The following is a 27,140-nucleotide window of genomic DNA, read 5'->3' on the forward strand; positions in this document are numbered from 1 at the left end:
TTTTCTGCAGTAATTTATTATATACTGTTGTTTGCACTGAACTACGCCTGACTAATGCCAGATTCTCCACTGATATTACTGTCTTTTTACTGTTTTGCAGCATTTTTCACATTCTTGTAATGACTGCACAACAAATTCTGTTTAAAGGCAAAAATTCTAAAGTTGAAGTTGTGTTCTAAATGGTCGAACTGAAGTATCCTCGACACGCCTGCAGTCTGGAGGGACATTAGTTTTACAGGAGTTCTTCGGATGAATGCACAAAAACATGTAAACATAATTCAGTTTGCATTTAAAGCTTTCAACTTGTCATCTGACGAGATGAGCTTCATTATCTGCTTTTGGACTTTGTTTCACTTAATGTTTCATAAAATCCCCTTTTTCTCATGATAACAACTATGTGGGTGTAAACTTTTGAGTAACCATTAGGAAATTATCAGTCCACTCAATCAACTGTAACTCATGGCCTCTTCTCTTGAAAGATAACAGGATGAACACTTTGAAACATCAACCTTTTTTTTAAACCACCGGTGCTACTTTGCTTCACTTCAGGTTTTACACATTTTAACTTTGTGTGTGTCAAATCAGAGCGATGTCTGTTGACGGCATCGTCATCTTAGGAAACAGTCACAAAAATTAATGAACCCTCAAATGTAGAACTGTACTATGAAACACTTTTTGAAATGTGGGATTTTTTTTCTTTATTCACTCCTTGATTCATATTTATTCATTTATATTCATTCTTATTTTAACGTGTGGAGGTGCTGACAGTAAAAATTGCTGCACTACTGTCTGAACCAGGTTATGATGAAAATAATATATCACGATTGTGCTTGATTTCAAAAATAGCTATATATGTATGTGTGTGTGTGTGTGTGTGTGTGTGTGTGTGTGTGTGTGTGTGTGTGTGTGCGTGTGTGTAGTGTTGGGTGTATCAGGACTCAAATTAAATTGTAATTTATGGATGAATATTGGACAAAGGAAAAGAAACAATAATTTTCCCCTCCACCTTTTATTTTTCCATAGTTTTTTTTTCTTTCTCAAACATGCAGGGAAAAGGCAGCTTTTTCCCCTCAGATTGCTCCTCTTGCAGGGCTGATCTTCAGTTCTCTGGCACCTGAAGGATCAGGCCCGCCTCTCAGTTTGTGAGCCACAGCCATTCTGACGTCCATGTTTTGACCCACAGATAATGTTCAATTCATTTAGTCTCAGAGAGAAAGGCAACGTCTTTACACTGGTTACAGCAGGAGACAGTCACGTCGCTGAACTGAAGGCATGAAGAGTTAGAACCACCACAATAAAGTGTGAGGACAAACTGATGTAGCGAGGTGCAAAAACAGCTCACTTTTCACATGGAGTCAAATAAAATGCAACGCAACTTCATAGTTATCTGATGTCAACACAAATCATATCAATACACACAAATGAGAGAATGGGTGAAACTCCTTTGGCCGAAGTGCCCCGCATTTCCCAACTTGAGTGCTGACCCCTTATCCGATCTCTGATTCACAAAAACATCACACTGACGCTTGCAGACAGACTTCCTGTCTCCAGCATACAAATATGATAGAGTTCAATATAATTATGTACTTTTTCCCCTGATATCACACCACATTTTTGAGACGTTCATAGATAGAGAGAGGAAAGGCAGAAAAAATACGGCTGCTCCTCCTGCTGTTCCATTGTCTGATCCACAGCTGAGGCTCACACCACATTTTTGAGACGTTCATTATTTGAGCTTCACCATATGCACCCAACCAAAAAAACAAACAAACCCAAACATGACTTTGTTAAGTCCTTCGTTCACATCAGGTGTGAGTAACCTGCCATGTATTCACAGCCTTCACTCATTTACATGTGAGATTCTCCTCTCTGCTCACCAAGCTCCCTCCTCTCTCATCTAATCAGGATCTGAGTCTCCTGGTCAGCAGGACACCATTCGAATGTTTGGCGCATGGAAACACAACATTTACAGTGAAGTCAGACTTCTGCTATATTTCTGCTGTGAACGATGATAGAGTGTCAACGAAAAGTGTGCAGCCCATAAATAATGTGGCCCAATTCCCAAGACTGATTCTACAAAGTGTTTTACTGTGATCTTTCTTCCACCCATCCCGCCACCCACCCATCCACCCCTCCATGTCCCCACTGTAAATCAGACGTGCACTGAGACAAATACACACCAGCACACTGGTATTCAAGTGTGCACACTGGACTGTTTAGACAGGACCCTTTTGTGCTGGCGCTGGATGGTGGTCCTTTAAAGGGCAGAGGAAGAATTGAGGTTTCGTGGTAAAATGTCCCACTTGTTCATCCCTGGGTCATGATTCTCCCAGTCGGGCTGAAGAGGAGGATCGTTCAAAGCCAAGAGGTTCGCCAGCCACTGGCAGTGAGAGGTCAGGAGCTCCATCACAGCCTCGGGACTCTCTTCGTTTTGAAGTGAAGCCATCTGTGAAGGGGAAATGACCATTAGAGAAACAATGAATTGTGAAAAATAAGGAATGTCAAAGGTGCTCAAGCGTGACCTGATTAACTGACCAGCCAGAACATTATGACCTGACAGCCCCACTGATGCCCCCACAGCAGATCTAACCTGGCTGACAGATGCTGGGCTGGACTGAACTGATTGTTGTGTTTCTTGTGCCAGTCTGCTGTGTGGCACTGTGCATTTCCCTGATGAAAGAGGCCGCTGCCATAACAGAGCAGTGGCCTCAACTTATTTAAAACAATTTCTGTGAGCATCTCCCAGCTTGGCTGCAGAGGCTCACAGCAGGGGTGTCAGCCCTTCCCCCTCCCTCTGAGAACAGACTCCCAGAGCGCGCCTCTGAACCAGCAGGTAAAGAAATCTGATTGCATGGCTTCACAGACTCTACCCCATCCAAGTGCTCCCATCCAGTTCCTCCTGCCGCTTCTCCCCTTTCCTCCAGAGCCAGCTAGCCAGCACTGCTAATGGCTAACAAAGGGAGGAGGCCTGACCCACAGGCCTGACCCACAGGCCTGACCCACAGGCCTGACCCACAGGCCTGACCCACAGGCCTGACCCACAGGCCTGACCCACAGGCCTGACCAGGCATCTGATCCTCGCACCAGGACCGGCCCTGCTGTAATACGGGGACACAGCCTCAAACTCTCAGACTCTCCTTTAAGACTTTCCACAGGTCAAACGACCAGTTTCCTTCAGCCTGGAAGCCCAAGTTGGAGCTTCACAGCTCCGCCAGCGAGCACATGGTGTTCTGGGGCAGAAACGGGCCAAGTTCCCCCATCCCATAGAATCAGCCTCCAGCATCTAACTTCCTGCACCAACCCAGGGCCAGCTCCTCCAGCCCACAAAAGACAAAGAAAGTTTTGTTTTTCCCTTGAAATTGTTACCGCACAAACAAGGCCAAACAAAACTACTTCCTCACAAAATGTCTACCAATATATGACCTACTAACACTGTCCTTGTCCCTATTGATGGTTTTAATGTTATGGCTGATCGCTGTATTTTCAGGTCAAAATTCTACGCTGCTTAAGAAATATGAAAAGTGATTTATGATGAACCTTTGATTCAGCTTCCTCTTTGCTGTTGTGGTACAGCGTCAGCTGCAGATACTGAACCGTTGCCTTTCTGTACTCATTAACCTGAAACAAGAATGTTGTTTTTAGAGGATCAGCAGAGACTGAGGTGAAGCTGCTCAAGGCCTCTGTGTTTCGGTTCCTACCTTTTGGGATACGGGGCTGCTGTCGGCCTCATTCAGTCCAAATATTTGGTCGATCTCCTTTGCTTTTTGCTCCATGTTCTCTGCTGCAGTAGTGAAGATCCCCTGTGTTCATCGGTTTAAATTCAGCCAAATAACAAGAAGAAATGTTCACTTCAGCTGACAGTGAGAGAGAACAGTCTACCTGAAGCGAAGCTTTGACAGAGTCTGGTCTGTAGTTGCTTGATTTGAGACGATTTTTGATGGTCAGAAACTGCAGCCTCAGGTCCTCGTACATCTCCTTGAGCCTGGTCTTACTGACAGGATTGTTCATGCTTTCATTTTTTCCTGTCTTTATTGAGAGTGCAACCTCTCCTGCAACTCTGCAGAAGAAAAACCGTTTTATTCGATTCGTACATTTCAACAGTCTTATTTACATCCACGCTTCACTTCGAAATGAAAGGTGACGTTTCCTGTTTTATTCCTTGTCTCTCTGCCTGTGGGGTTTTCTCAAACTGCAGGTACAGTACCTGTCTTTGAAGGATTTCAGTTCCTCTTCTCTTTGTTGAAGGATGGACCTGTGGATCAGAACAAACAGCTTGACTAACAACAATACAAAAAGTCCATTTCAACTCAATTTCCCCTGAAATAACTAAAAACCACAACAGCAGTTTGCAGGCTTCAAACCCTTGAACTTTTCCACAAATGTAAATGTATTTTATTGGGCTCCTGTGTGATCGACCAACACAGTGTGTAGCGGAAGGAAAATGATGAATGGTAGTGGAGGAAGTAGTGGAGAACCTCAAAGCAGGTTAAGTTCGATAAAAGATCTCACAGCGTGCCAAGCAGTACATCACCCTGAAGTGTAAAGAGTCTGGCACAACTGCAAAGCTACCAGGACTGAAGGCCAGAGCATTGATGAGAGAAGCAGCCCACAGGATCATGGGAACTCTGGAGGATCTACAGAGATCCATAGACAGATCTAGAACAGAGGATGTTCATGTGTTAAAGCGGACCAAAGTCCAGAGCTCCATCCATCTGAACATCTCTCCATTCAGTCCAACTGAGCTTCAGCTGTTTTACAGAGAAGAAGGGACAAAACTCTCAGTCTGTAGATGTTGGAAGCTGGTAGAGACAGACCCTGGAAGACTAAGGAGGGTCTATCCAGTCCTGACTCACTGGGGAGGAAGAATTCAACACACACACACACACACACACACACACACACACACACACACACACACACACACACACACACACACACACACACACACACACACCTGTTTCCATCTACATTAACATGTGGTGAGTCCTATTGACAAGTGTGAACAGGAACCGAAGCACTATCACTCAAGCCACTTCCGGAGGTGGTCTGGACTGCGTCTGACCACAGAGGCTCTGTGGTTGAACAGCCATGGGTCACAAATGTGCTCTGGAACAATGAGGCAGCAGAAAAAGATGACGTACGTCGTTGGTGTGAGCCACTTTGTCATTTAAGAGGATGGATCGGTCTAAGTTTCAGTCTAACTGGAAAAGAACACAGAGGTACGCACTCACTGCATTCACCAGTCTCCAGAATTTCTTTTGAATTAACTGGAGGGTCGACATTTACCTCTTCTCGTCCATTTTCCGTTGGAAATAGCTTTCCCTCTCTGCCATGCTGTTAAAAAGAGTAGAGACTGGTTAGTCTGCTTACATCCTAACAGATCACACATTCATCAGTAACATCACTGACTGTATGACGTTGTGTGAATTGTCAACTACTGAACCCAAAATCGAGAAACTCGGCACTCCTTTATTTGTCTCTGCTAGAGACTGACTGAAATCACAATACCGTTAATACGGAGATTCTTCATGCACAACATTTTTCAGGTTAACATGTCCTTTCAGAGATTGACTAAGCAGTTGCTCATAGCAGGCTTGCTGTAGGAAAGCCAAGACTGTGCAGCTGATGTTCTCAATCCTCTTGTAGAGTTATGGATTTGTTGTGTGTGAAGTACCGCTGTTTGTAGCCCTCCACTTCGTTCGCCCTTTCCCCCAGAGCACAACTGTGGAGAGAAGTAAGCAGTGTAGATTCTGGAGCCACGAGCATTGTTTGTTAATAGGGATGCACCGATACCAGTATCAAGTATCAGATACGATACTGCCACGGAGTACTTGGAGTGGTGAAAAAGCTCCCTGATAAAACTCGGTGAGTACAACACAGCATCAGCTGTCTGTGGCGTCGCCCACAGGTACGAAAGAGAAGACGAGCGATGTGAGCGGATTATAGATCCGTTAAAATCAATCGCAACGACAAATAGTAAGACAGACTGCAAATTCTATTCTGACAAAATATCAAGAGGAGGAGAAAAGCAGCTGCTTCAACACGAGAAACTTAACTGGCAGCAGAGTTAGAAGGATGCCAGTCAGAAGTTTAACTGCTCTCAGCTGTGCTACATGCTAAAGTTGTATGGCTCGCCCTGTTGATGGGTGAATCGCAGCAACGCATTACATTCACAGGTATCGACAAGTAGTTAAAACATTAAAAGTCGTACTTTAAAAAGTGGCATCGGTGAATCCCTCATTCTTACAGTAAATTAAAAGAAACATACTTACTTGTATTTGTGAAGCTCTTGTTTGTAATAGCTTTCCATTTGTGTAAATCTATAAACATCACAGAAATATGAGTCTGATGAAATGACAGCAGGTACAAAATGTGAGTAATAATCTCCAAACACATGACACAGTCCAGGAGCTCATCTGGACAGAAGTCAAGCTGATTGTTTAAAATGTTTTTTCCTTCTATTAGCAGCACTTCCTGTCCCAACTGCTTTCATTAACTGTATTTTTCTTTGGATGGCACAGTAAGACACCTTGTCAGGACGCCCCGTATTACAGAGGGGTTTTATGCTCAATCAAATGTTCCTATTTTTAATTGTTTGCTTTTTAAATCATATTCTGTCTCATGAAGCTGTTTGTGACACTATACTGTAACTTAAGGACAGCACACGCAAACATACTTAACCTGAAATCTTGGTCTGGTGTCCCAAACCAGCCGCTAATGGCACTGCTGAAGGGGGACATAACATGCTGGAAGACTGTTTGGAGACCAGATGTTATCCTGCTGATATAGCTACAGAAAGAGAACAAAAGGCCCAAATCCAGTGAAACCACTCCAGTTGGCTCATCGCTCTGACTTCAGTGTAATATGACTTGACCCCTCTCCCTTCTGGGTGGTGACTGCCGAAGGTCCCAAGAAATATCAACCAAGGTTTTCTGAGAGACTTTGTAAAGGTCAACATCATCAAACCGGATATTCCTCATATCTTGAGTGTTAATGTTCAGAATGTATTATTCTCCGTGTTCTACAGTGTTAATGTTCAGAGTAGCATGCTAACCACTTCATTTCCAGGATGTTAGCATGTCAGTGTGTAACCTGAAGCTTTTATGAAATGGAAATGCTAAAACGATGTGTTTTCACCGGAAACCTCGCAGCGCTCCGGCTGTCTCCTCTGGATAGAAACAGAGCTTCCAGAAAGTGTTGTTGTTCGTCCCTTAACATGAAGACGGAGACTTTTTCAAAAGTTCCACCTCAAAGAATTTTCCAGAAAGCAGCATTTTCATCACTGTTGTCATGTAAACAGACGCCCAAAATGCAAAGAAGATTTTGTGTTTTCACTAGAAAGTGTGTTCATACTTGTATTTTTGTTGTTGTCGGAACAAACCCAGGGCTGTGAAAGCAGACTGAAGTGTGACTGCAGCACAGACAAGTTTGGCGGGAACAGATTTGCATTTTTTGTCTGCTCACAGCCACAACCAGTGTACACCAGTACCTTTTCCCCCTGCAATAACTTAACGTGTATTCTGTTGCATTTAATCCATCATGCATGAGAGGATCCTGCTGTCCTGCGGGACTTCACAGATTTTATTCAATGTAAAAATAAACTTGACTGGATGCAAACTGGAAAGAGAAAATTTAAAATGTGAAAAACTTTTACCTTGACTGGAACTGCTGCTCATTCCCCTGACGTCTGTTGGAAAAGCATCAAAGAAATATTAGTGGTGATAACAAGGGGATCGCAGCTTCATTAGTTAAAATCAGAAAGTCTAGTGGAATTTAAGTTTTAAGTTAAGAATCTCTCTTCATTTAAGAGCGGCGAGATGCGACTTTTACTTTTATCTTTTTTATCATTTAACGTCAAGTAAATGTTGAACATGTTCTGTTGTTTCAGGTCAAAGCAGTGCAAATGTTTTTTTTGTCATAAATGTGTTAAACTAAATTAATCACAGTGATGAATAGGCACCTGAACATCCCAAAATAACAACCAAGGCAAACCGAGAATCATGGGAGATTATGACATTGTTCATAATGGCCACCTCCATGAATCTCTGATGAATCGCTATAACTTGAACAAGTCATGGCAGCTTTTAGCTCGTCCCGGTGCTCTTCTTGGGAATATTCAGAGAAGCCATGGGATTGCGTGGTTTCAGTCATTTCCTGTACAGTACCTCTCTGTGATTGTCTGCATTTCAAGCTGCTTTTGATGCAGAGCAGAGCTGTCAAAGGAAAAACATCTGAGCATGAGAAGGAAGCATGGGACAATCCAGGAAAGATTTCTCTGCAAAAATATAAAACATATTTACCTTAATTTTCCAATTTGATCTTCATAATTCCGTTTCATCTCGCTCGCTCTGTGTGGGACAAAACACACAACGATTATTCTCATTAGATGAGTTCAATCACTGAATAGCTGAACCACAAATTCTCTTCTGTGAAATTGTAAGTCTGAGACACTGGCTGGTTTACTGCTAAATGCTCAGTCAGATTGATCATGCCCAGCAACAACACTCAAAATCCCATCAAAGAAAATTCATCAGTAAATTGAGAGAGATCACACACAGACACCACACTGTGAACACAAAAGCTAGTTTAACTCTGGAACAGGAAATTGACGTACTCATGGCGGGTTGCTCTCAGTTCTTCCTCTTGTTTGTCCAGAACAGATCTGTGGGGAAAATATGTGGTGTCAAGACCTGAACACTGAAAAAAGTAACCTCTAAATGATCTACAAATCCATTTCTTCCATTAACGGACATTTTGATACAGATTACAACAATTCAGAGGCCACAACAAGTCCAGTTCCAGATCCACACGTTGTCAGCAGCATCAAACCTTGGTGATTGTTTTGAAGTCATTACCTAATCTGGATGAGTTGTTGCTCCATCGGCATGGCATTTCTTTAAAAATCACAGAAAATTCAATCAGATTCCTCACGAATATACAATTCCCGCCATTCAGAACAAGCACAAAGTTTGGCTGGATGATGTCATCCAGCAGCCAAAGAAAGTTCTCCTGCCGGCTGACATTTCATACTCCAGCAGAAGGTGCAAGAACTCAGAGGCCACGCCCCTCTGAGGCCACGCCCCCTCAGTGCTGACTTAGCTCAGGCAAGATAGGAGGCATGCTAAAGAGGAGCCTGAGCCACCTCAGCTGGTTCCTCTCAATGTGGAGGAGTAGCGGCTCTACTCCGAGCTCCTCCCTGGTGACTGAGCTCCTCACCCTATCTCTAAGGGAGCGCCCAGCCACCCTACGGAGGAAGATCATTTCAGCCGCTTGTATCCGGGATCTTGTCCTTTCAGTCATGACACAAAGCTCATGACCATAGGTGAGGGTGGGAATGTAGATTGACCGGTAAATCCAGAGCTTCTCCTTTCAGCTCCCACTTCACCAAAAACGGACCCATACAACGATCGCATCACAGCAGACACTGCACTGATCCACCTGTCAGCCTCACGCTCCATCCGTCCCCAACTCATGAACAAGACCCCAAGATACTTAAACTCCTCCACTTGGGCCAGAGTCTCTCCACCAACCTGGAGAGGGCAAGCCACCTTCTTCCGATCAAGAACCATGGAGGTGCTGATCCTCATCCTTGTCGCTTCACACTGGGCTGCGAACCGCCCCAGTGCATGCTGCAGGTCTGGGTTTGATAAAGCCAACAGGACAACATCATCTGCAAAAAGCAGAGATGAAATCCTGTGGTCCCCAAAAAGGACCACCTGCTGCCCCTGGCTGCACCCAGAAATTCTGTTCATAAAGATTATAAACAGAACCGGTGACAAAGGGCAGCCCTGCCGTAGTCTAACATGCACCGGGAACAGGTCCGACTTACTGCCGGCAATGCGGACCAGACTCCTACTCCGGTCACACAGAAACTGGCCGGCCCTTAAAGGTGCACTAATGGTGTGTTCACACCGGACGCGTTGCAAGCGTCACGGGCGTCGCTTTTACATTCAAAGTCTGTGGTGGACGAGCTTCAATGGACCTGACGCGCATCAGGCGCTTTTCGAGCGTCGCTTTCCGAGCTTTTCGAGCGTTGGCGAAGCGCGTCACGCGCGTCACGCGTTGCGGGCATCAACGCCTGAAGTTGGGAAAATTGAACTTTCGAAGCATCAACGCGCGCGTCATCCAATCACAGACGAGCACTCTGAGCACTGATGCAGGCCAGAAGCTCGTCAAATTGGGCCCGGGAGAGGCGGAAGTACCGCCGAAAGCGAACCTCATCCTCACGCTGGCCCCACGATCTGGGTCCGGCCCCGGAGGGTGTGAGAAACGCTGCGCTCGCCGGCGGGCACACACGAACACTGGACCCGCCACGGGGGCCCACCGCCATGGCCACGGCGCCGTGGCGGGCTGTTCCCCCGACCCAGCGGCCCAGCCTCCGACCAGCTTTGGCGGCGGGCGACGCGGATCACACCGTCGGCCGCCCCCGCCTCTCCGACCGGCTCCTCGGCGACAGTGGGCCCGCTCTGTAGGACCGCTGGGTGAGACCGCGCGTCTCGGTCCTGCTGCAGGTTGCCGGGGAGCCGGTCGGAGAGGCGGGGGCGGCCGAAGGTGTGATCCGCGTCGCCCGCCGCCAAAGCCCGATTGGGCCTGGAGGCTGGGCTGCTGGGTCGGGGGAACAGCGCTGGGCGCCATGCCGGGCAGGGGGACCCCGTGGCGGGTCCAGGGTTCGTGTGTGCTCTGCTTCTCTCCCTGCTTCTCTGCCTCCGTGCTGGAGCCGCTCACTGCGGCTGGCTCACATTTCGCCGAATTCGTCCGAACAAAATCATAAACAGTTCGTATTCAGACAAACAAACGACACACTCGGGCTCCAAACGACCACTTTGTCGCCTAATTTAAAAAAAATCGATAGTTATACATTTGAAGAGTTTAGTGATTTCTGCACCGATCCCGCCATTGTCAACATGAAGACAGGACACAAGCTCCTCCCACTCCCGCCAGTGAGCTGCCGTGTGTCGCGAGCGTTGCAAGCGTCGTGTGTAATTTGAACAAGTGTCGAATTCCACACTTTACACGCGTCAACTTTGAGGCGTCAGTGACGCCCCTGACGCTTGCAACGCGTCCGGTGTGAACGCACCATAAGGAGTTTTTCAACTTTAAAAATACTTATTTTCCACCATAAATATGTTACGAACATTCAATGATGTGTAGAATGTGCCCTGATATATTCATTGCAAGTACCGCTAACAGCGGTTGCCAGCACTGGGAGAATTTGAGACGATGTGACATGATGCGCGCTCCCGCTGGCCTGACTTGCTAGGTTTCATTTTGTTCGCCATTACTCCTTCGCCAGATGCTTAGCGAGCAACAACTGCGCAGTATTAGAAAAGATCGGCTTCTAGCACTGCCACAACTCCAGCACAGACCCCACGCAGGCGAAGGAAACTTAAATTTTTCTGGAGCGCTACTAAGAGTGAGGAAGGAGTTCCCCTCTTCCGTGCACATACATGGACGCAAGCCACAGACACGAGCGTTTCATTAAGCTGCAGTTACGCCCAAGGCCTGCAGGGGCCGTTGTTTCACATGAAACATGCAAACTCCTTAATGCACCTTTAACAAGGGGCCCCGGACTCCGTATTCCCGTTCGCACCCCCCACAAGACACCACGAGGGACGCGGTCAAACGCCTTCTCCAAATCCACAAAACACATGTGGACTGGCTGGGCAAACTCCCACAAACCCTTGAGCACCCTATGGAGGGTATAGAGCTGGTCCAGTGTTCTGCGACTAGGACGAAACCCTCATCCTGGATCCGAGGTTCGACTATCGGTCGAATCCTCCACTCCAGTACCCTGGAATAGACTTTCCCAGGGAGGCTGAGGAGTGTGATCCCTCTATAGTTGGAGCACACCTTCCGGTCCCACTTTTTAAAAAGGGGGACCACCACCCCAGTCTGCCAATCCAGAGGCACTGTCCCCGACCGCCACGCGATGTTACAGAGACGTGTCAACCAAGACAGTCCCTGCACATCCAGAGACTTAAGGTACTCAGGGCGAATCTCATCCACCCCAGTGCCTTGCCACCGAGGAGCTTACAACCACCTCGGTGACTTCAACTTGGGTGATGGACGAGTCCACCTCTGAGACCTCAGTCCCCTCCAGAGGTGCCAGAGGGTTTGCCAGAATTTCTTCGAAGCCGACCGGTAATCCTCCTCCATGGCCTCCCCGAACTCCTCCCAGACCCGCATCCGAGCCGAACTTTGTTCTTGTGGAGTATGAATAGGCCTTGACTCACTTACTCACTCACTCACTCACTCCCTTGTATATCACTACTGTGATGTTACTACTGTGATGTAACCGGCATCACTGTGCGCGGGTTTGTCACATGTGCGCTGTGCGCCGCGAGGGCGACGTGTGTAAAGCCAGGTTTACACTTGCACGATTCTGTGGCACGCATTGCCACGAATCGAGTCGCAAACGGTCGCAAACCACTCGTAAAGTGGTGTGAAGTGTGCATAAACCCGTCGGGACTGCGTGCCATGTCGGGACGAGAATTTTGAAATGTTCAAAATTTTGGTCACGACAAAATATTGCGAACCGGCCGTGAACTATGCGCCAACTGTCCGTGAATTCCTTGTGAACGCGTCGGGACAATGCGGGAGAATGCGTGCCAGTCGTGGCCACCGGCGAGTACCCGGAAAAGGGCCCCATGCGGGGGATTTTCGACCCACTGTCGTTGCAGCATCAAGTGTACCTCCTTGAATTTGTCATTGAAATTGACTGATATCAGCCGTCCTTCGGGGCCCCCTTCAGCTCGGAGCCCGAGGCAGCGCCTTTTCTGCTGCTCTTCAACACAGAGCAGCTGCAGGTACAGGATCTTCTCTTCTCCGCAGTGATAGTGTCTCTGGCATTCAGCATGTTGTCTGTTCCACAGCAAATCCAAAAATGACCCGGGGTTGGGGAAGCCCCCTTTTCACGCGTAATTGTGCGCGCAACCACGTCGTGCTGGTGCGGAAAGCTCGTAAACTATGTGCAAACTATGCGTGAATTTGCCGTGAATGCGTCGTGTCAGTTCGCGACACTGACGGGCGCATTCATGAACTGTCCGTGAACTGTGCGCCAACTGTGCGTGAACTGGTCATGAACTGTGCGTGAACTAGTCGTGAACAGTGCGGGAGTCTGCTGGTTCGTTACTCTAGATTGGCACGCCTTGCCACGACAACATCGTGGCAAAAAGTCGTGCAAGTGTAAATCTGGCTTAAGCCATAGATATGTATATGAAGGCTAGATGCTTCATTGCGAAGAGTTCACTTCCTGTCTGCTCAGGCTCACTGACCCCAGTCAGGACCAAGTACGACCAATCTTCACCATTCACACTAGATCTATCAGTCATGTGTGGATTGTTGGAAAGTTCTCTGTGAACTGACGAAGCACAAAGTGACAATATGAGCACTGCTCATTCATTCGAATCATTAAAATGCATGTTTTTTAAATATTTTTCTACAGACAATAAGTTGTTTATTGACAGTGACTATATGTTGTTGATCAGTTTTGCAGTTCCTATATAAATATTCAGATTTCATTCTTGATCTTATTCTGTTTACCTTCTTGTCGTAATGATATGTGTTACAGTTTAAACTCGATATAATGATCACTCCTAATTTCCCTCCAGATGTTTTTTCCCCCATTGTTGTGATTAATGTCATGTTTTTACTTCATTACTTTGTCTGGTTGTCATAACAGTAATATTCCTGTGAAGCTCATTAAATTTAATGCTGTAAGTAAAAAGACTAAGTGATCCTTTGAAAAGCTCTCTGATGTAATATCTGACAGGTAGTTTTTGGAGAAGCATGTCTTTGAATCTCATCCCAGAAATGGAAACTGAACGTGCTGACTGAAGAAAGGAAAGATGTAAACTGCTAAATCCCCAGTGGAGGAATAAATAATTAGATTTTATTTTGAGGCCACAATCTTTCAATTAGTCAAAATTTCAGATTAATTCATTAACTGTTTCCAGCAAATTCTGCTGTTTTATCTTGATATCCTGTAAAACAATAAGCTCATTCTCAGAAACACAGATAATATTCAGTGTTGTTTTTTTGTCCCTTTACATGTAGAGGGAGTCAGAGCAATTTCAAAAAGTTCCATCTTGAAGAATTTTCCAGAAAGGTGCATTTTCAGCAATGTAGTCATGTAAACAGACACCCAAAAGCCAACGAAGATTTTATGTTTACACCAGAAAGTGTATTCATACTTGTATTTTTGTTGTTGTCGGAACAAACCCAGCTGTGAAAGCAGTCTGAAGTGTGACTGCAGCACAGACAAGTTCGGCGGGAACAGATCTGCATGCTTTGTCTGCTCACAGCCACAACCAGTGTACACCAGTACCTTTTCCCCCTGCAATAACTTAACGTGTATTCTGTTGCATTTAGTCCATCATGCATGAGAGGATTCTGCTGTCCTGCAGGACTTCGCAGATTTTATTCAATGTAAAAATAAACTTGACTGGATGCAAATTGGAAAGAGAAAATTTAAAATGTGAAAAACTCTTACCTTGCCTGGAACTGCTGCTCATTCCCCTGACGTCTGTTGGAAAAGCATCAAACAAATGTTAGTGGTGATAACAAGAGATCACAGCTTCATAAATTAATCACAGTGATGAACAGGCACCTGAACATCCCAAAGTAACAACCAAGGTAAACCGAGAATCATGGGAGATTATGACATTGTTCATAATGGCCAGCTCCATGAATCTCTGATGAATCGCTATAACTTGAACAAGTCATGGCAGCTTTTAGCTCGTCCCGGTGCTCTTCTTGGGAATATTCAGAGAAGCCATGGGATTGCGTGGTTTCAGTCATTTCCTGTACAGTACCTCTCTATGATTGTCTGCATTTCTTGTTTTTGTTGCAGAGCAGAGCTGTCAAAGGAAAAACATCTGAGCATGAGAAGGAAGCATGGGACAATCCAGGAAAGATTTCTCTGCAAAAATATAAAACATATTTACCTTAATTTTCCAATTTGATCTTCATAATGCCGTTTCATCTCGCTCGCTCTGTGTGGGACAAAACACACAACGATTATTCTCATTAGATGAGTTCAAAAACTGAAAAGCTGAACCACACATTCTCTTCTGTGAAATTCTAAGTCTGAGACACTGGCTGGTTTACTGCTAAATGCTCAGTCAGATTGATCATGCCCAGCAACAACACTCAAAATCCCATCAAAGAAAATTCATCAGTAAATTGAGAGAGATCACACACAGACACCACACTGTGAACACAAAAGCTAGTTTAACTCTGGAACAGGAAATTGACGTACTCATGGCGGGCTGCTCTCAGTTCTTCCTCTTTTTTGTCCAGAACAGATCTGTGGGGAAAATATGTGGTGTCAAGACCTGAACACTGATAAAAGTAACCTCTAAATGATCTACAAATCCATTTCTTCCTTTAACAGATATTTTGATACAGATGACCACAAATCAGAGGCCACAATAAGTCCAGTTCCAGATCCACACGTCAGCAGCATCAAACCTTGGTGATTGTTTAAGGCCATTACCTCAGCTGCTGCTCCATCTGTATGGCGTGTCTTGGAAAAATCACAGAAAATCCAATCAGATTCCTCATGAATATAGAATTCCCACCACCACCACTCACTCTGTCATTCACTCACCCCCCACTCACTCACTCCCTCACCCACTCACCTGCATCTCACTATTGTTTCTCCCCCGGCTTCTGGAACAGAACTGTGGAGGGAAAAAGGTGGCGTTACGTCTCGTTTCTGTCAACATAATTCTTTCAATACATTAAAGGTGCAATAATTTTTAAATTTACTATCAAAATAATTAAACTCATTCATATTTTTCGCCTGTCACGAAAGAAATATTCTCTTTGAACAATCTGTCGTCTCCATCAACAAAGTCTCGGCCAAGTATTTTTCTTTCAAACTGAGTCGTTCCAGGAGGAACAAGGCTGCCAAACAAGCACCACAACATTCCGTATTTTATGGCAGTGCTGTGACCCGTGCACATGCGCGCCACATGCACACGATGCAGGTCGCATTTTGTGACGGTTTGTGACAAAATATTATATTATTAATTATTGCACCTTTAAAGACATTCAGAGATTTGAAAATGAATTTTTTTATTTATTTTTTTACCTGGTTGTGTTTGAGTTCTTTTTGTCAGTGGCCATCTCGAACTGCTGAAACAAATCATGAGTTCACATAAATCATAATGAACAAAAACAAAAATGACCGATCCTCTTCAAATGTTCAAATGATTATTTCCATTTAAAATGTTGGATTTAATTCACCATTAATTCCAAAAAGTACAAATCACTTGTTCTCCCTTTCAAAATCAAAACCTCACCAGTGTAATAAATGTACTTATTATGAATACATTCGTTGAATCTTTCACAATGTCTCTCCTCACATCTTCTAATACGATGGTTTTAGTAAGATTAGAACCAGACGTACCTGCTTTTTTTTTGGGGGGGGGGGGGGTTGACAAGTACATTTTCTCTTACTTTATTTATTTTCAATATTATTTTTGTTATTATTATTTTTGTTATTATTATTATTATTATTATTATTATTATTATTATTATTATTATTATTATTATTATTATATTTTTACCTTTAAATTGTTAGTTATTGTAATTGTTTAGTTATTATAATTATGGTCTTTTGTTTTTTTCATTATTATTGTTTTTCATTTGTTTCTTGTTGTGTGTTTTTCACCCAGAGACTTTCTTGTGGGCAATAAAAAAAGCACAAAAAAGCACACAAAATAAAGACCAGAGGAGGTACAATGTTTCCTTCACTATTTTTTTCTCTTATTTGTTGGAACTGCAAAACATCGCCACCTCTGGAGATGGAGATGTTCGAAACTCGGTGTAGGGAGGCTCACAGCAAACCTCGCTAAACCCAGGAGGTCCCATCAAAGAGGAGACCACACCCCCAGTCCAGGAGGAACCAGAGGAGACCACACCCCCAGTCCAAGGAGGAACCACAGAAGACCCTAGAGGAGACCACACCCCCGATCCAGGAGGAACCAGAGGAAGACCCAAGAGAAGACCACAACCGCAGTCCTGGAGGAACCACAGGAACACCGAAAGACACAGGAAGTTATGATGACTGGTTTTTCTCAGGTGGTTTTGTCAAAGGACAAGTGTGTTTAACAATGTGCAGATCCGTTGGCTTTGGTGTCCAAGGGTGGAGAAGCAGAGCTGCTGAATGGTCTTCTGTCTTCACAGTGTGGTGACTGTGGAGGTCAGGAGGTGAGGACAACACACTGAAATGGTTATTAGTGGGAATTGCCCAGCCCAGGTGTGCTCTGTGGGTGTGTCATCATGCATGCTTCATGAAAGATGTCTGATGACAGAACTCCAGAAGCATGTGGACTGGCAGGATTCTGTCTTTGTTGAAAAACTGTCTCTCCCAGAAAGCAACAGGGGATGAAGATAAAAACATAGACAACCCAAAACCCTAACTCTAACCCAAGTCTTGCAGTTGAATAAAAAGGACGCATGTTGCTATGACCTTGTTTATCTTGACTCGGAACACAATGTTCCCCCCATCAGGACGTTGACTCACCACAGCAGGGATCGCCTGGAACCAGTCCAGAACCCTGGCAAATAGGAAAGGCTTTGTGGTGGCAGTCATGGACTTATCCATCTCAGCTTTGACGGGAAGAGTGTGCAGCGGCGTGGCAGCAGCAGGATCCTCAGTGGTCCATGTAGAGAAAGTGGAAGTGGTCCATTGTGGTGCAGGGTAAAGCTCGGGACTGGCAGTGCAGATGGATCTGGTCCGTATAGCAGAGGAGGTCAAGCCCATGTCAGATGTGCAGATGTGGGCTGATTGTGTGCGTCCATCCACAGGAGTGCTCTGATAAGCAGGTGCGGGTTGCGGCATTGGCTCCAGAGCTGGTGGTCGAACACCACCAGAGCCTTGGGTGGATGTGGAGGTTCCTGGACCCCCAGGCAGAGGATGATACTCTTCATCCAGAAAGGACGCAGAGTTGGCAACTTTAACTTTGACAGCTGGGTTCAGAGGCTTCAAGCCATGGTTATCCTCCCCGCCTCTGGTCACCTGCTCACCCCCATCAGGAGTGGAGGTGGCCCGGGATTTGGGTTTTGCATCCATGTGAGTGGCGCCTGAGGTGGCAGCTGCAGAACCGACGCTGACGGGGAGTCCAGGATTCACTCCTCACCTCCGATACAACACCGATATCCTCTCTTGTATTTGGATGGAGAGGTGAGTGGAGACATGTGGAATACAATGAGTCCATGTTTAGACTTTTGCTACATGCCAAAGACTTTCAGGGCTCACACCCCAGCCATGCCACATGCTAAACATGATTAAAGTCTGTATTTTAAGTCTGCATAATTTGTTTTGAAATTAATAAGTACTGGTAAGTAGCTAAAGGGGAGTCCTCGTCTTTTTAAAAAGTGGCGTCGGTGCATTTACAACTTGTAAAGCAAGTTGAGAACTGTCATTTCCCACTGCACAAGACGACCCGCAGACTTTGTTTACATATGACAATGGAGCATTTTGAAAACACAAGTGCAATGCAGAACATGACATTTGAGTTTCTGTTGCTGAAAAATGTTGCATGACTTTGACCTACAAAGAATAAAATGCAGTCTGAAAACAAGTGGGACCACATTACTGAGAGAACAGCAGCCAGACCAGAGTTTCACCATAAAGATAAAGACTCACACTGAACTACACACCACCCCTACAACACAACGTCCCCTCAGGACCGAAGAGTCCACTTCCTGTCTGCTCAGGCTCACTGACCCCGGTCAGGACTATGTACAACCAGTCTTCACCATTCATACTAGATCTATCAGTCATGTGTGGATTGTTGGAAAGTTCTCTGTGAACTGACGAAGCACAAAGTGACAATATGAGCACTGCTCATTCATTCAAATCATTAAAATGCATGTTTTTTAAATATTTTTCTACAGACTATAAGGTATTTGACTATATGTTGTTGATCAGTTTTGCAGTTCCTATATAAATATTCAGATTTCATTCATAATGTTATTGTGTTTATATATTTGTTATAATATTAGTTGTGATAGTTTAAACTCAAAAAATGATCACTCCTAATTTCCCTTCACATGTTTTTTTCCCTCATTGTTGTAATTAATGTCATGTTTTTACTCATTATTTTGTCTGGTTATCATCACAGTAATCTTCCTGTTAAGGTCTTTGAATTTAATGCTGTAAGTGAAAAGACTGAGTGATCCTTTGAAAAGCTCTCTGATGTAATATCTGACAGGTAGTTTTTGGAGAAGCATGTCTTTAAATCTGGTCCCAGAAATGGAAACTGAACGTGCTAACTGAGGAAGGAAAGACATAAACTGCCAAATTCAAAATGGAGGAATAAAAATTTCACTTTTTAGTGAAGCCACAATCTTTCTATGAATAATATGTTCAGATTTTTTCATGTAGCCTACTGATTCTAGCAGCTTCTGCTGTTTTATCTTGATATGCTGTAAAACAATAAGTTCATTCTCAAACACAGGATTCAATACACTGGAGTTGATCTAAATTTGTGTCTCTGGTTGTGTGTGTGTGTGTGTGTGTGTGTGTGTGTGTGTGTGTGTGTGTGTGGACACCAATGCTCCACTGAGGTGTTGTTAAGGTGCAGCACCAAGCTACAGTCACCCTCCGTGTGCGCATGCGTGACAAGTATTCTCTTTACTAAGAGGACTGGAGGTTGAAAAAAAGGTGTTGACAGCAGTTCTTGCAGTGAGTTGAATAGGGAAATAGGCAGCAGTCCCATGACTGGCTGATTTCTGAGAACTGCCCCCCCCCCCCCCCCCCCCCCCCCCCCCCCCCCCCGGCAGTGGAAACTTTCTTACTTTCACTTTCTATGAGCAGGGAGGGGATTATCAAAATCAACCAAGTAACGTTCCAGGATTATTACACTGCGTACGCGACCATATTGACCTTTATTTTTTTCTTTTTGCTCTGATCATTTTTTACATTCCTTGCGCGTGCGCGTAATCCCACAGATTAACTCTGCTGGTTTCGACACACTTTGATTTTCAGCTGCAGAATTGAGAATACATTTGCACGTCCTTGTCACTGTGCTGAGGGTGGCTACACGCGCAAAGCATGAAAGAGCGCTGATTTTTAAAAGTGTAGAAAAACTGAAATGCAGTTGATGTAAGAGATTTGCTGTACCTGCAGTGCTTTCTCTCGACGCACTTGGTGGCTGCAGCCTTCCCCTCGGTGCTGGGAGTGTTGAATGTGTCTGACAGCGGCTTGTCAGAGTGGCAGAGAGCAGAGTGTGGATCAACTCCTCCTCCACTGACCCTGACTCAGTGTGACCGCCGGTGCGTTTTAGCGCACAGCGCTGCGTCCTGGTTCCACCATGAGCTACTCCTCCTCCTCCTCTTCCTCCTCTTCCTCCCCCTCCTCCTCCTCCTCCTCCTCCTCCTGTCATTCTGTCAGAACGTGCACTGTGGTTGCAGCTGGAGTTCAGCCCTTTCTCTCTCCCTCTGCAGACTGTGACTGTCCGGTACTCCCGGTTCTCGTCCTGCTTCCACCATGAGCGACTCCTTCATCGTCGCCATCGACTTCGGCACCTCGTACAGCGGGTTCGCCTTCAGCATGACGTCCCGAGAGGAGGACATCGACCCCTACCTTCCCCCCTGGGGGGAAGAGGTCGGCTTGGAGACCCCCAAAACCCCCACCTGCATCCTGTTTGATGAGCACCAGCAGTTTGTCAGCTTTGGTTATGAAGCCAAAGTGTCGTACGTCAAAATGCGCGGAGACGACGCGCGAAAAAAGTTCTTCTTTGAATGCTTCAAGATGTCTCTCTATGGAAAAGTGAGTGATCTTTTCATCAACTCTCATACTGACAGGATTACTGATATGATCGTCTTGTATTCCCTCCTTGCTGCCTTCCAGTGAAGACTGAGTTTCCAGAAACGTTTTCCCGGTGGTGTTACTTTCTGTTTCTGTTCTCCCTGAGGGCTCACATTCCTGACTGTCAGCAGCCTGCTGCCACTCAGTCTTTACTCATTGTTATAATAACATGCTACTAACATGTTAATAACATGTTTTTTGGAAACAATTAACACAGGCGGTATTTTGATAAAGGCAACGTGGGCAACCGCCGAGGGCGCGATCAGTGGGCACAATCAGCTGGACAGTAGGGTTCACTATACGGGTTCCTGCGCCCCCTTGTGGGCACAGGGAAGAACAATAAAATCAATCGCAGTGCGGAACCTGATGTGCGTCAATACCACCAGCCCAGAGCGGGGTTCAAACCAGTAAACCCACAGCCCCAGAAGCCATCAGTGTTTTGAGTATTGCTGTAAGTACAAAGTCAGTTCATTGTTTTTATTGCAGGTTGATATCGGGACAACAGTAACTTTACAGTGTGTTGAGCAGCCCTTCATACTCGCTCAGTGAAGATAAAGAACACCCGGTTCCTCTACTGACCTAAATAATCCCAAACAGGTTCCTCAAAGACCGCAGCCATCCAACCAGACAGAGATCTTCTCATTTAGTCACATACCAGCATGAAGTGTCAACTGTCTCACACACACACACACACACACACACACACACACACACACACACACACACAAACACACTGACGAGCATGGCAAGTAAGATTGAGTATTCCTTACATTCTTCTCATTTTTACAATTCCAATTCCATTTTCCAAAAAAAAAAACAAGAAAGAGAAGAAATGAGACAAATGATTGTTAAATCATCACTTTCCAAAGTAGTTCAAGATAAATGACAGAAGTTGAGCTGGAAAGAGTCACATCCAAAGGTAGATCATTGACCGGTGTTCTGTTCACTTATCAAGAAGGTCGGCTCTTAAAGAGTCACACTCACAAGTGTTTTATCTCAAACCAAACATTTGAAACTTGCTGCTCATAGTGAGAACTGATCGTTTCTGCTGTGTAGATGATATTTGATGTTGATGACAGGGAGTTTCTGTTGCTGAAAGATGTTACATGACTGTGACCTACAAAGATTAAAATGCTGTCTGAAAACAAGTGGGACCACATGGCTGAGAGAACAGCAGCCAGACCAGAGTTTCACCATAAAGATAAAGACTCACACTGATGTGTGGCCACAGAACTACACACAACCGCCACAACACAACATCCCCTCAGGACTGGAGAGTCCACTTCCTGTCTGCTCAGGCTCACTGACCCCGGTCAGGACCAGGCAGGAACCTGAGGCTGGACGTTACCAGACTCCAACCGCTGCACCTGCTGGAGTGAGGCTCCTCACTCTCAACACTCCACTGCTCCTCTTCTGTGTCGCCACAGTCAGTCAACAATCTGAGGAGTGACGATCCAACAACCGATCCAATGAGCCACTTATGGGCCGTGCTCAGGAATGTTCTTTACTCATGTTTCAAAAACTACAATAAGAAGAAAAACAATCAATCATTTGTCAAAAACCTTCCCAGAAACAGCAGAGTGTCAGTGTGATCTGGTGTTACAGTCAGAACCTTCACCCCTGATTTAAACACACCTGTCACAGGTGCAGCTGACCACCAGTCAGGGTTTTAGCGCCACCTAGTGCTCAGTATTTACTCCACTTAATTAAACTTTCTTGGTGCTGAAAGATGGTGAAATGCAAAGAGTGCATGAGGAAAATGTGACTTCAACTTTGAGGACCTCATCCTGAAACACCTCACATCCTCCAGAAACAACGTGAGACTCTCACGGTTTCATGTGAATGCTTAAAAGAGTCAAGAGATGCACTGACAGGAGAAATACACATGTTGAGCTCCATCATCCAAACCCTGGGAGCTCTTCTTCTCACGTCTTTGTACTGTTGAAGAACTTCCTGATCAGTGATGCATATTAAAAACAGGAGTAGCTGTTCTTCTAGTTCCAGTCAATGCCTTGCAGATACTCATGACGATCTCGATCCTCACCAGAAACTCAGCAGTGATCTGACCATCAGAGCCGCCAATGGGAAGTGTATGAAGGCCCTGAAGGTGTTCACCGAGGCTCTGAGATACCTGAAGGACAGCGCCCTGAAAACCATCAACAACACGTCTGGGAGGAAGTTCATTGCCTCCGACTTCAACTGGGTGCTGACTGTACCTGCCATCTGGGATCCTTCAGCAAAGCAGTTCATGAGGAAAGCTGCCACTCAGGTAACAGAGACTGTGGATGAATGAATGACTGAATGAATGAGTGGATGGATGGATGGATGGATGAATGGATGGAACAGAGACCACAGCACTGGTGTCCTCTCCTGAAAATCCGTTTTCTTCAGTGTGTCAGTGGATTCAGAACCAGGTTTTGTTTTTCCAGGTGAAAAGAACTGTGAATGTGGTTTATCAGTGTCAAATAGGGCTGGACTGATCCTGATCCCAGTGTCAGGCATCGGCTCCTATAACAGCAGGGGGTCAGCTGGAGCTGGCTCTGCTCTGCACTGCTCTGCTGGGGGCAAAAACTGTTCTGATACTGAAAGACTCTCTGTCATAGATTATTGTTCACCTCAGCTGCCAAACAGCACCAGGGACAAAACGTAATGTCTGTGTAATGGATACACAGTGGTGTGTGTACTGTGAACACAGGAGGTGGTTTGCAGCAACACCACCTTCACATGGCGTTTATGTATGCAGTACGGATGGAGTACGGATTAAGTTTCATAGCTCAATAGTTAACCTTAGCTAAAAGTTAGCACTGTTAGAGCAAACTGCTCTGTCTTCAGTTGACAAGTTTCCTTGCTGGTCCGTTTCACCAACAGATCTTACGATTTCCACACATTTTGGTGTAGGAGTTGTGTCTGGGTTGTAAAGTGTTCACTGATACTGTTCTTCTAATCACAGGCTGGTATTGTGACCAAAGGAAACGAGTCCAAGCTGATAATAGCACTGGAACCAGAGGCAGCCTCCATCTGGTGCAAGAAGCTCCCAGCTGACGGTTTCACTGCACGGAGCCAAGGAGACAACACACTGGAGCAGTCTCCAGGGACACAATACATTGTCGTGGACTGTGGAGGTAACATTTGGCTTTTTTTATAATTAATGAGAGATTTTGGATCCAAACAGCTCCTTAAAACCACTTCTGATCGTCATGGATCAATCAGTCCAGTATCGACGCAGATTGGCTCACCTCTAAATGTAAGGATTGGGCTTTGGGTTGGCTCACCCATTACTGTGAGCACTGTTCGTGAGAAAATAAGTTTTTTGTGTTTTCAACCCATTGACTGAGATGGAGGCCACATCAGGACAACTGGACTTCAGCGCTGTTTCTGTTGCAGGTGGAACTGTGGACATCACTGTCCATGAGGTCCTGGATGGAGGAGACTTGAAGGAGCTGCACAAAGCCTCGGGGAACAACATGGGCGGACAAACTGTGGACCAGAAATTCAAAGAACTGCTGAAAACAATCTTCTGTGATGGTGTGTGGGAAGAATATGAAAGGCAGTACCCCAGTGAGGTTCAGAAAATGATGTACGACTTCACTCTGTTCAAAAAGAAAGACCAGGAGGTGGAGATCAGCTGTCCTTATAATCTGGGAAAATTAGCTCAGGAAGTGAAGGATGTGGAAGCCTTCTTTCAAACGGTGAGCGGTGCTTCCTGGAATGAGGGCTCCATCCAAATCTCTCGAGAGAAACTGAGGTCTTTCTTTAAAGAGAGTCTGAATGGCATCACTGCCAGTGTGAGAGAAATGTTGAGGAAAGACCTCAACATCGAGTATCTTCTGTTAGTCGGGGGCTACGCCGAGAGTCAGATTCTGCAGCAGCACATCATCAGTCAGTTCTCCGGTCAGTGTAAAGTTCTGTGTCCTTTCAGAGCCCAAGAGGCCATCGTGAAGGGAGCAGTGCTGTTTGGGAGAACCCCGGAGGTGGTGGCATCTCGCCAGAGTGCTTTCACTTACGGGCTTGCTGTAGGTAACCGGTTCGATGCGTCCAAGCACAGAGCAGACAAGAAATATACAAACAAAGATGGTGAGTGGTGTCATGATATCTTCATGAAGCTGGTGGCCATTAACGAGAACGTGGCCTGGGACGACACCAGAGAACATACCTTAACTCCATCTGGGTCTGATCACTCAACGATTGACTTTGCGTTTTACTGCACAGAGAAAGAAAGTCCGTTCTACGTGGACGAGGATGGGGTGGAGAAAATAGGTTCATTCGTGGTTAGCTCGCCCGACACAAGACTCGGCATGAAACGTGAAATCAAACTGAAGCTCAAGTTTGGCTTCACAGAAGTGCTGGCCACAGCCACAGATGTAGAATCGGGTTCGACAGAATCAGTCGAGCTTGATTTCATGAGGAAGTTGTGAAGTTATCAAACTGTAGAAAAGTGCATCAATCCATCAATTCACCAGCACGAAGCTACAGAGGTCAGTCAGAGGTCCACTTATTCAGAGTGTGGACAGAGTCAGTGACTGGGTTAAAATCTGTTTAAGAGTCTGTCAGCTGGTTTCTCAAAAGTCGGTGAAATATAAGATGAAGCTAGTCTATAAATGTTGGAGTAATAAAAATGAATCTTGCGCAGGTAATCTCTTTGGTGTTGGTGGTTGCCCTCAGTAAATCCTCCATAACGGAGAATTATGACTGCTGTGGAGAGATTATTTTTGTTAAACTGAGCCAATGTCTTCTTCAAAATCATCTCCCAACATCAGTGATTCCCAAGCCTTTTCTTGAGAGACCCATATTTTCACCATTGCACCAACCGTCGTAAGTAAAAAGCTAAATCTGAAATCCATTGTCTTTGTTGAACCCCTTTACAATCTGTTCCTTTTGTCTGACATCGATTAAAATAGTCTGAGACTTGTCCTAGTTTTCAGTTCAGTCATGTCCTTTCTTGAAGGGAGCCGAGAGCTGTTCCAGGTCTTAGTCAAGATTTACATTAAACCTGGTTTAACTTCAGATTAAAGCCTGTTTGCTTCACACTGTATGGTGAAAATGGATTACAACAAGAGAAGAGATGGAGATGGTGCATTGCTTCATAAATTTTGATTTGAAGAGTTGAGGCCATGGCCGTAATTTAAATCAGAGTGCAAAAGACGATATTATTTAGCTTATGTCACCTACTGGGAACAATAATAGATCCACTAAAAGAAGTGAATGTTGGAGTGTTTTCCTACTTGAACTGTCCAGACGACCATCATCTGGGATGCCTTCCAGCTGTTGCTGGCTTTCAGTCATCCCACATTACAAGTGTCCAAGGTCATCCATCTCTTGTCAAACTGTTGGTCCCCCACCTGTCTTGAACCCGTCCCTACGAGCAATGGTTGTTGTTTTCTCCAACTGCACTTTCATGTTTTTCCACAGGACCTAGAAAAGCCACCGTAACAATGTGTGTGGCTCACATGAGAAGACACATATTTCATGTCATTTGTTTCTTTAATATTGGTGTGGGAGTCCCCCTGTCTGGTGGGGTTGGGGGTGGGGCCAGGGTGCCGGCACCTCAACAGTCCTGGTCTACGACTGTGGACAGCCCCAATGGTTTGTCTTTAGTGCCATGCCATGTCTCCCTGTTCTCAGTGTTTTGTGTGTGTGTGTGTGTGTGTGTGTGTGTGTGTGTGTGTGTGTGTGTGTGTGTTTCACTGTATTATGTGTTTTTATTGTGATATACATTGATGATCGGGGATGGGCTTCCCTTTTTTTTGTTCTCTGGTTTAAATGCTATGAAACACATCGTGTTGTTGTTTTTTTGTTTTTTTTGTACATGAAAAGTGCTGTACAAATAAAGTTTGATTGATTGTTTGATTGATTGATGTCAGGCTCCTGCCATGTGGAACCAGTTTCAGTTTGGGAGACCATCTTCTCTCCTTTCTCACTCCACATGCTACACATGCACTCCACTCCACTGCTACATGTCATTAACCGTTGTTAATCGTCTTGTAGTCCATGAACTCTCTCGCTCCTGTAGCCTCTCTCCCTCTCTCTCACTCTCTCTGTCTCTCTCTCAGGATATCCCCAAGGATCTCCATCTGAGGACTTTTCTTTCTTCTGCAATTCAATTCACTCTGACAGCCTTGACAGCAGAACAGGATTACTATTGCAACAACACACCATCAGTTGGGTAAAACTAACCTGTCTCACGACGGTCTAATCCCAGCTCACGTTCCCTATTAGTGGGTGAACAATCCAACGCTTGGTGAATTCTGCTTCACAATGATAGGAAGAGCCGACATCGAAGGATCAAAAAGTGACGTCGCTATGAACGCTTGGCCGC

General features: G+C 45.3%; 2 protein-coding genes across 8 annotated transcripts; one reads left to right on the plus strand and one right to left on the minus strand.

Moving 5' to 3' along the window:
- Positions 1–1,002: 1,002 nt before the first annotated feature.
- Positions 1,003–20,349, minus strand: LOC115385720 (trichohyalin-like). 7 transcript variants are annotated; one of them, XM_030087783.1, is made up of 23 exons: positions 20,138–20,349; positions 17,534–18,174; positions 16,097–16,137; positions 15,642–15,683; positions 15,497–15,526; positions 15,260–15,307; positions 14,946–14,993; positions 14,814–14,858; positions 14,492–14,524; positions 8,856–8,894; positions 8,615–8,662; positions 8,301–8,348; positions 8,166–8,213; positions 7,655–7,687; positions 6,682–6,789; positions 6,273–6,320; positions 5,675–5,722; positions 5,287–5,334; positions 4,205–4,252; positions 3,880–4,057; positions 3,699–3,800; positions 3,538–3,618; positions 1,003–2,446 (listed from the first exon to the last, which is right to left on the minus strand). In XM_030087783.1, exons 2-23 carry the CDS (start codon positions 18,080–18,082, stop codon positions 2,258–2,260), a joined length of 1,902 nt encoding a protein of 633 aa, XP_029943643.1. In that variant the 5' UTR covers positions 18,083–18,174; positions 20,138–20,349; the 3' UTR covers positions 1,003–2,257. The 7 variants fall into 7 exon arrangements, with proteins under 7 accessions (XP_029943643.1, XP_029943641.1, XP_029943644.1 ...); XM_030087781.1 differs by having other exon boundaries at positions 16,097–16,140; XM_030087784.1 differs by lacking the exon at positions 8,856–8,894 and having other exon boundaries at positions 16,097–16,140; positions 20,138–20,348.
- On the plus strand, positions 19,871–26,668 carry LOC115385721 (heat shock 70 kDa protein 12A-like). The gene is made up of 5 exons (XM_030087789.1): positions 19,871–20,289; positions 20,461–20,785; positions 22,872–23,093; positions 23,775–23,946; positions 24,209–26,668. Exons 2-5 carry the CDS (start codon positions 20,504–20,506, stop codon positions 25,237–25,239), a joined length of 1,707 nt encoding a protein of 568 aa, XP_029943649.1. The 5' UTR covers positions 19,871–20,289; positions 20,461–20,503; the 3' UTR covers positions 25,240–26,668.
- The last annotated feature ends 472 nt before the right edge of the window (positions 26,669–27,140 follow it).

The sequence above is a fragment of the Salarias fasciatus genome, unplaced genomic scaffold, assembly GCF_902148845.1.
Source record: "Salarias fasciatus unplaced genomic scaffold, fSalaFa1.1, whole genome shotgun sequence".
Lineage (NCBI taxonomy): Eukaryota > Metazoa > Chordata > Actinopteri > Blenniiformes > Blenniidae > Salarias > Salarias fasciatus.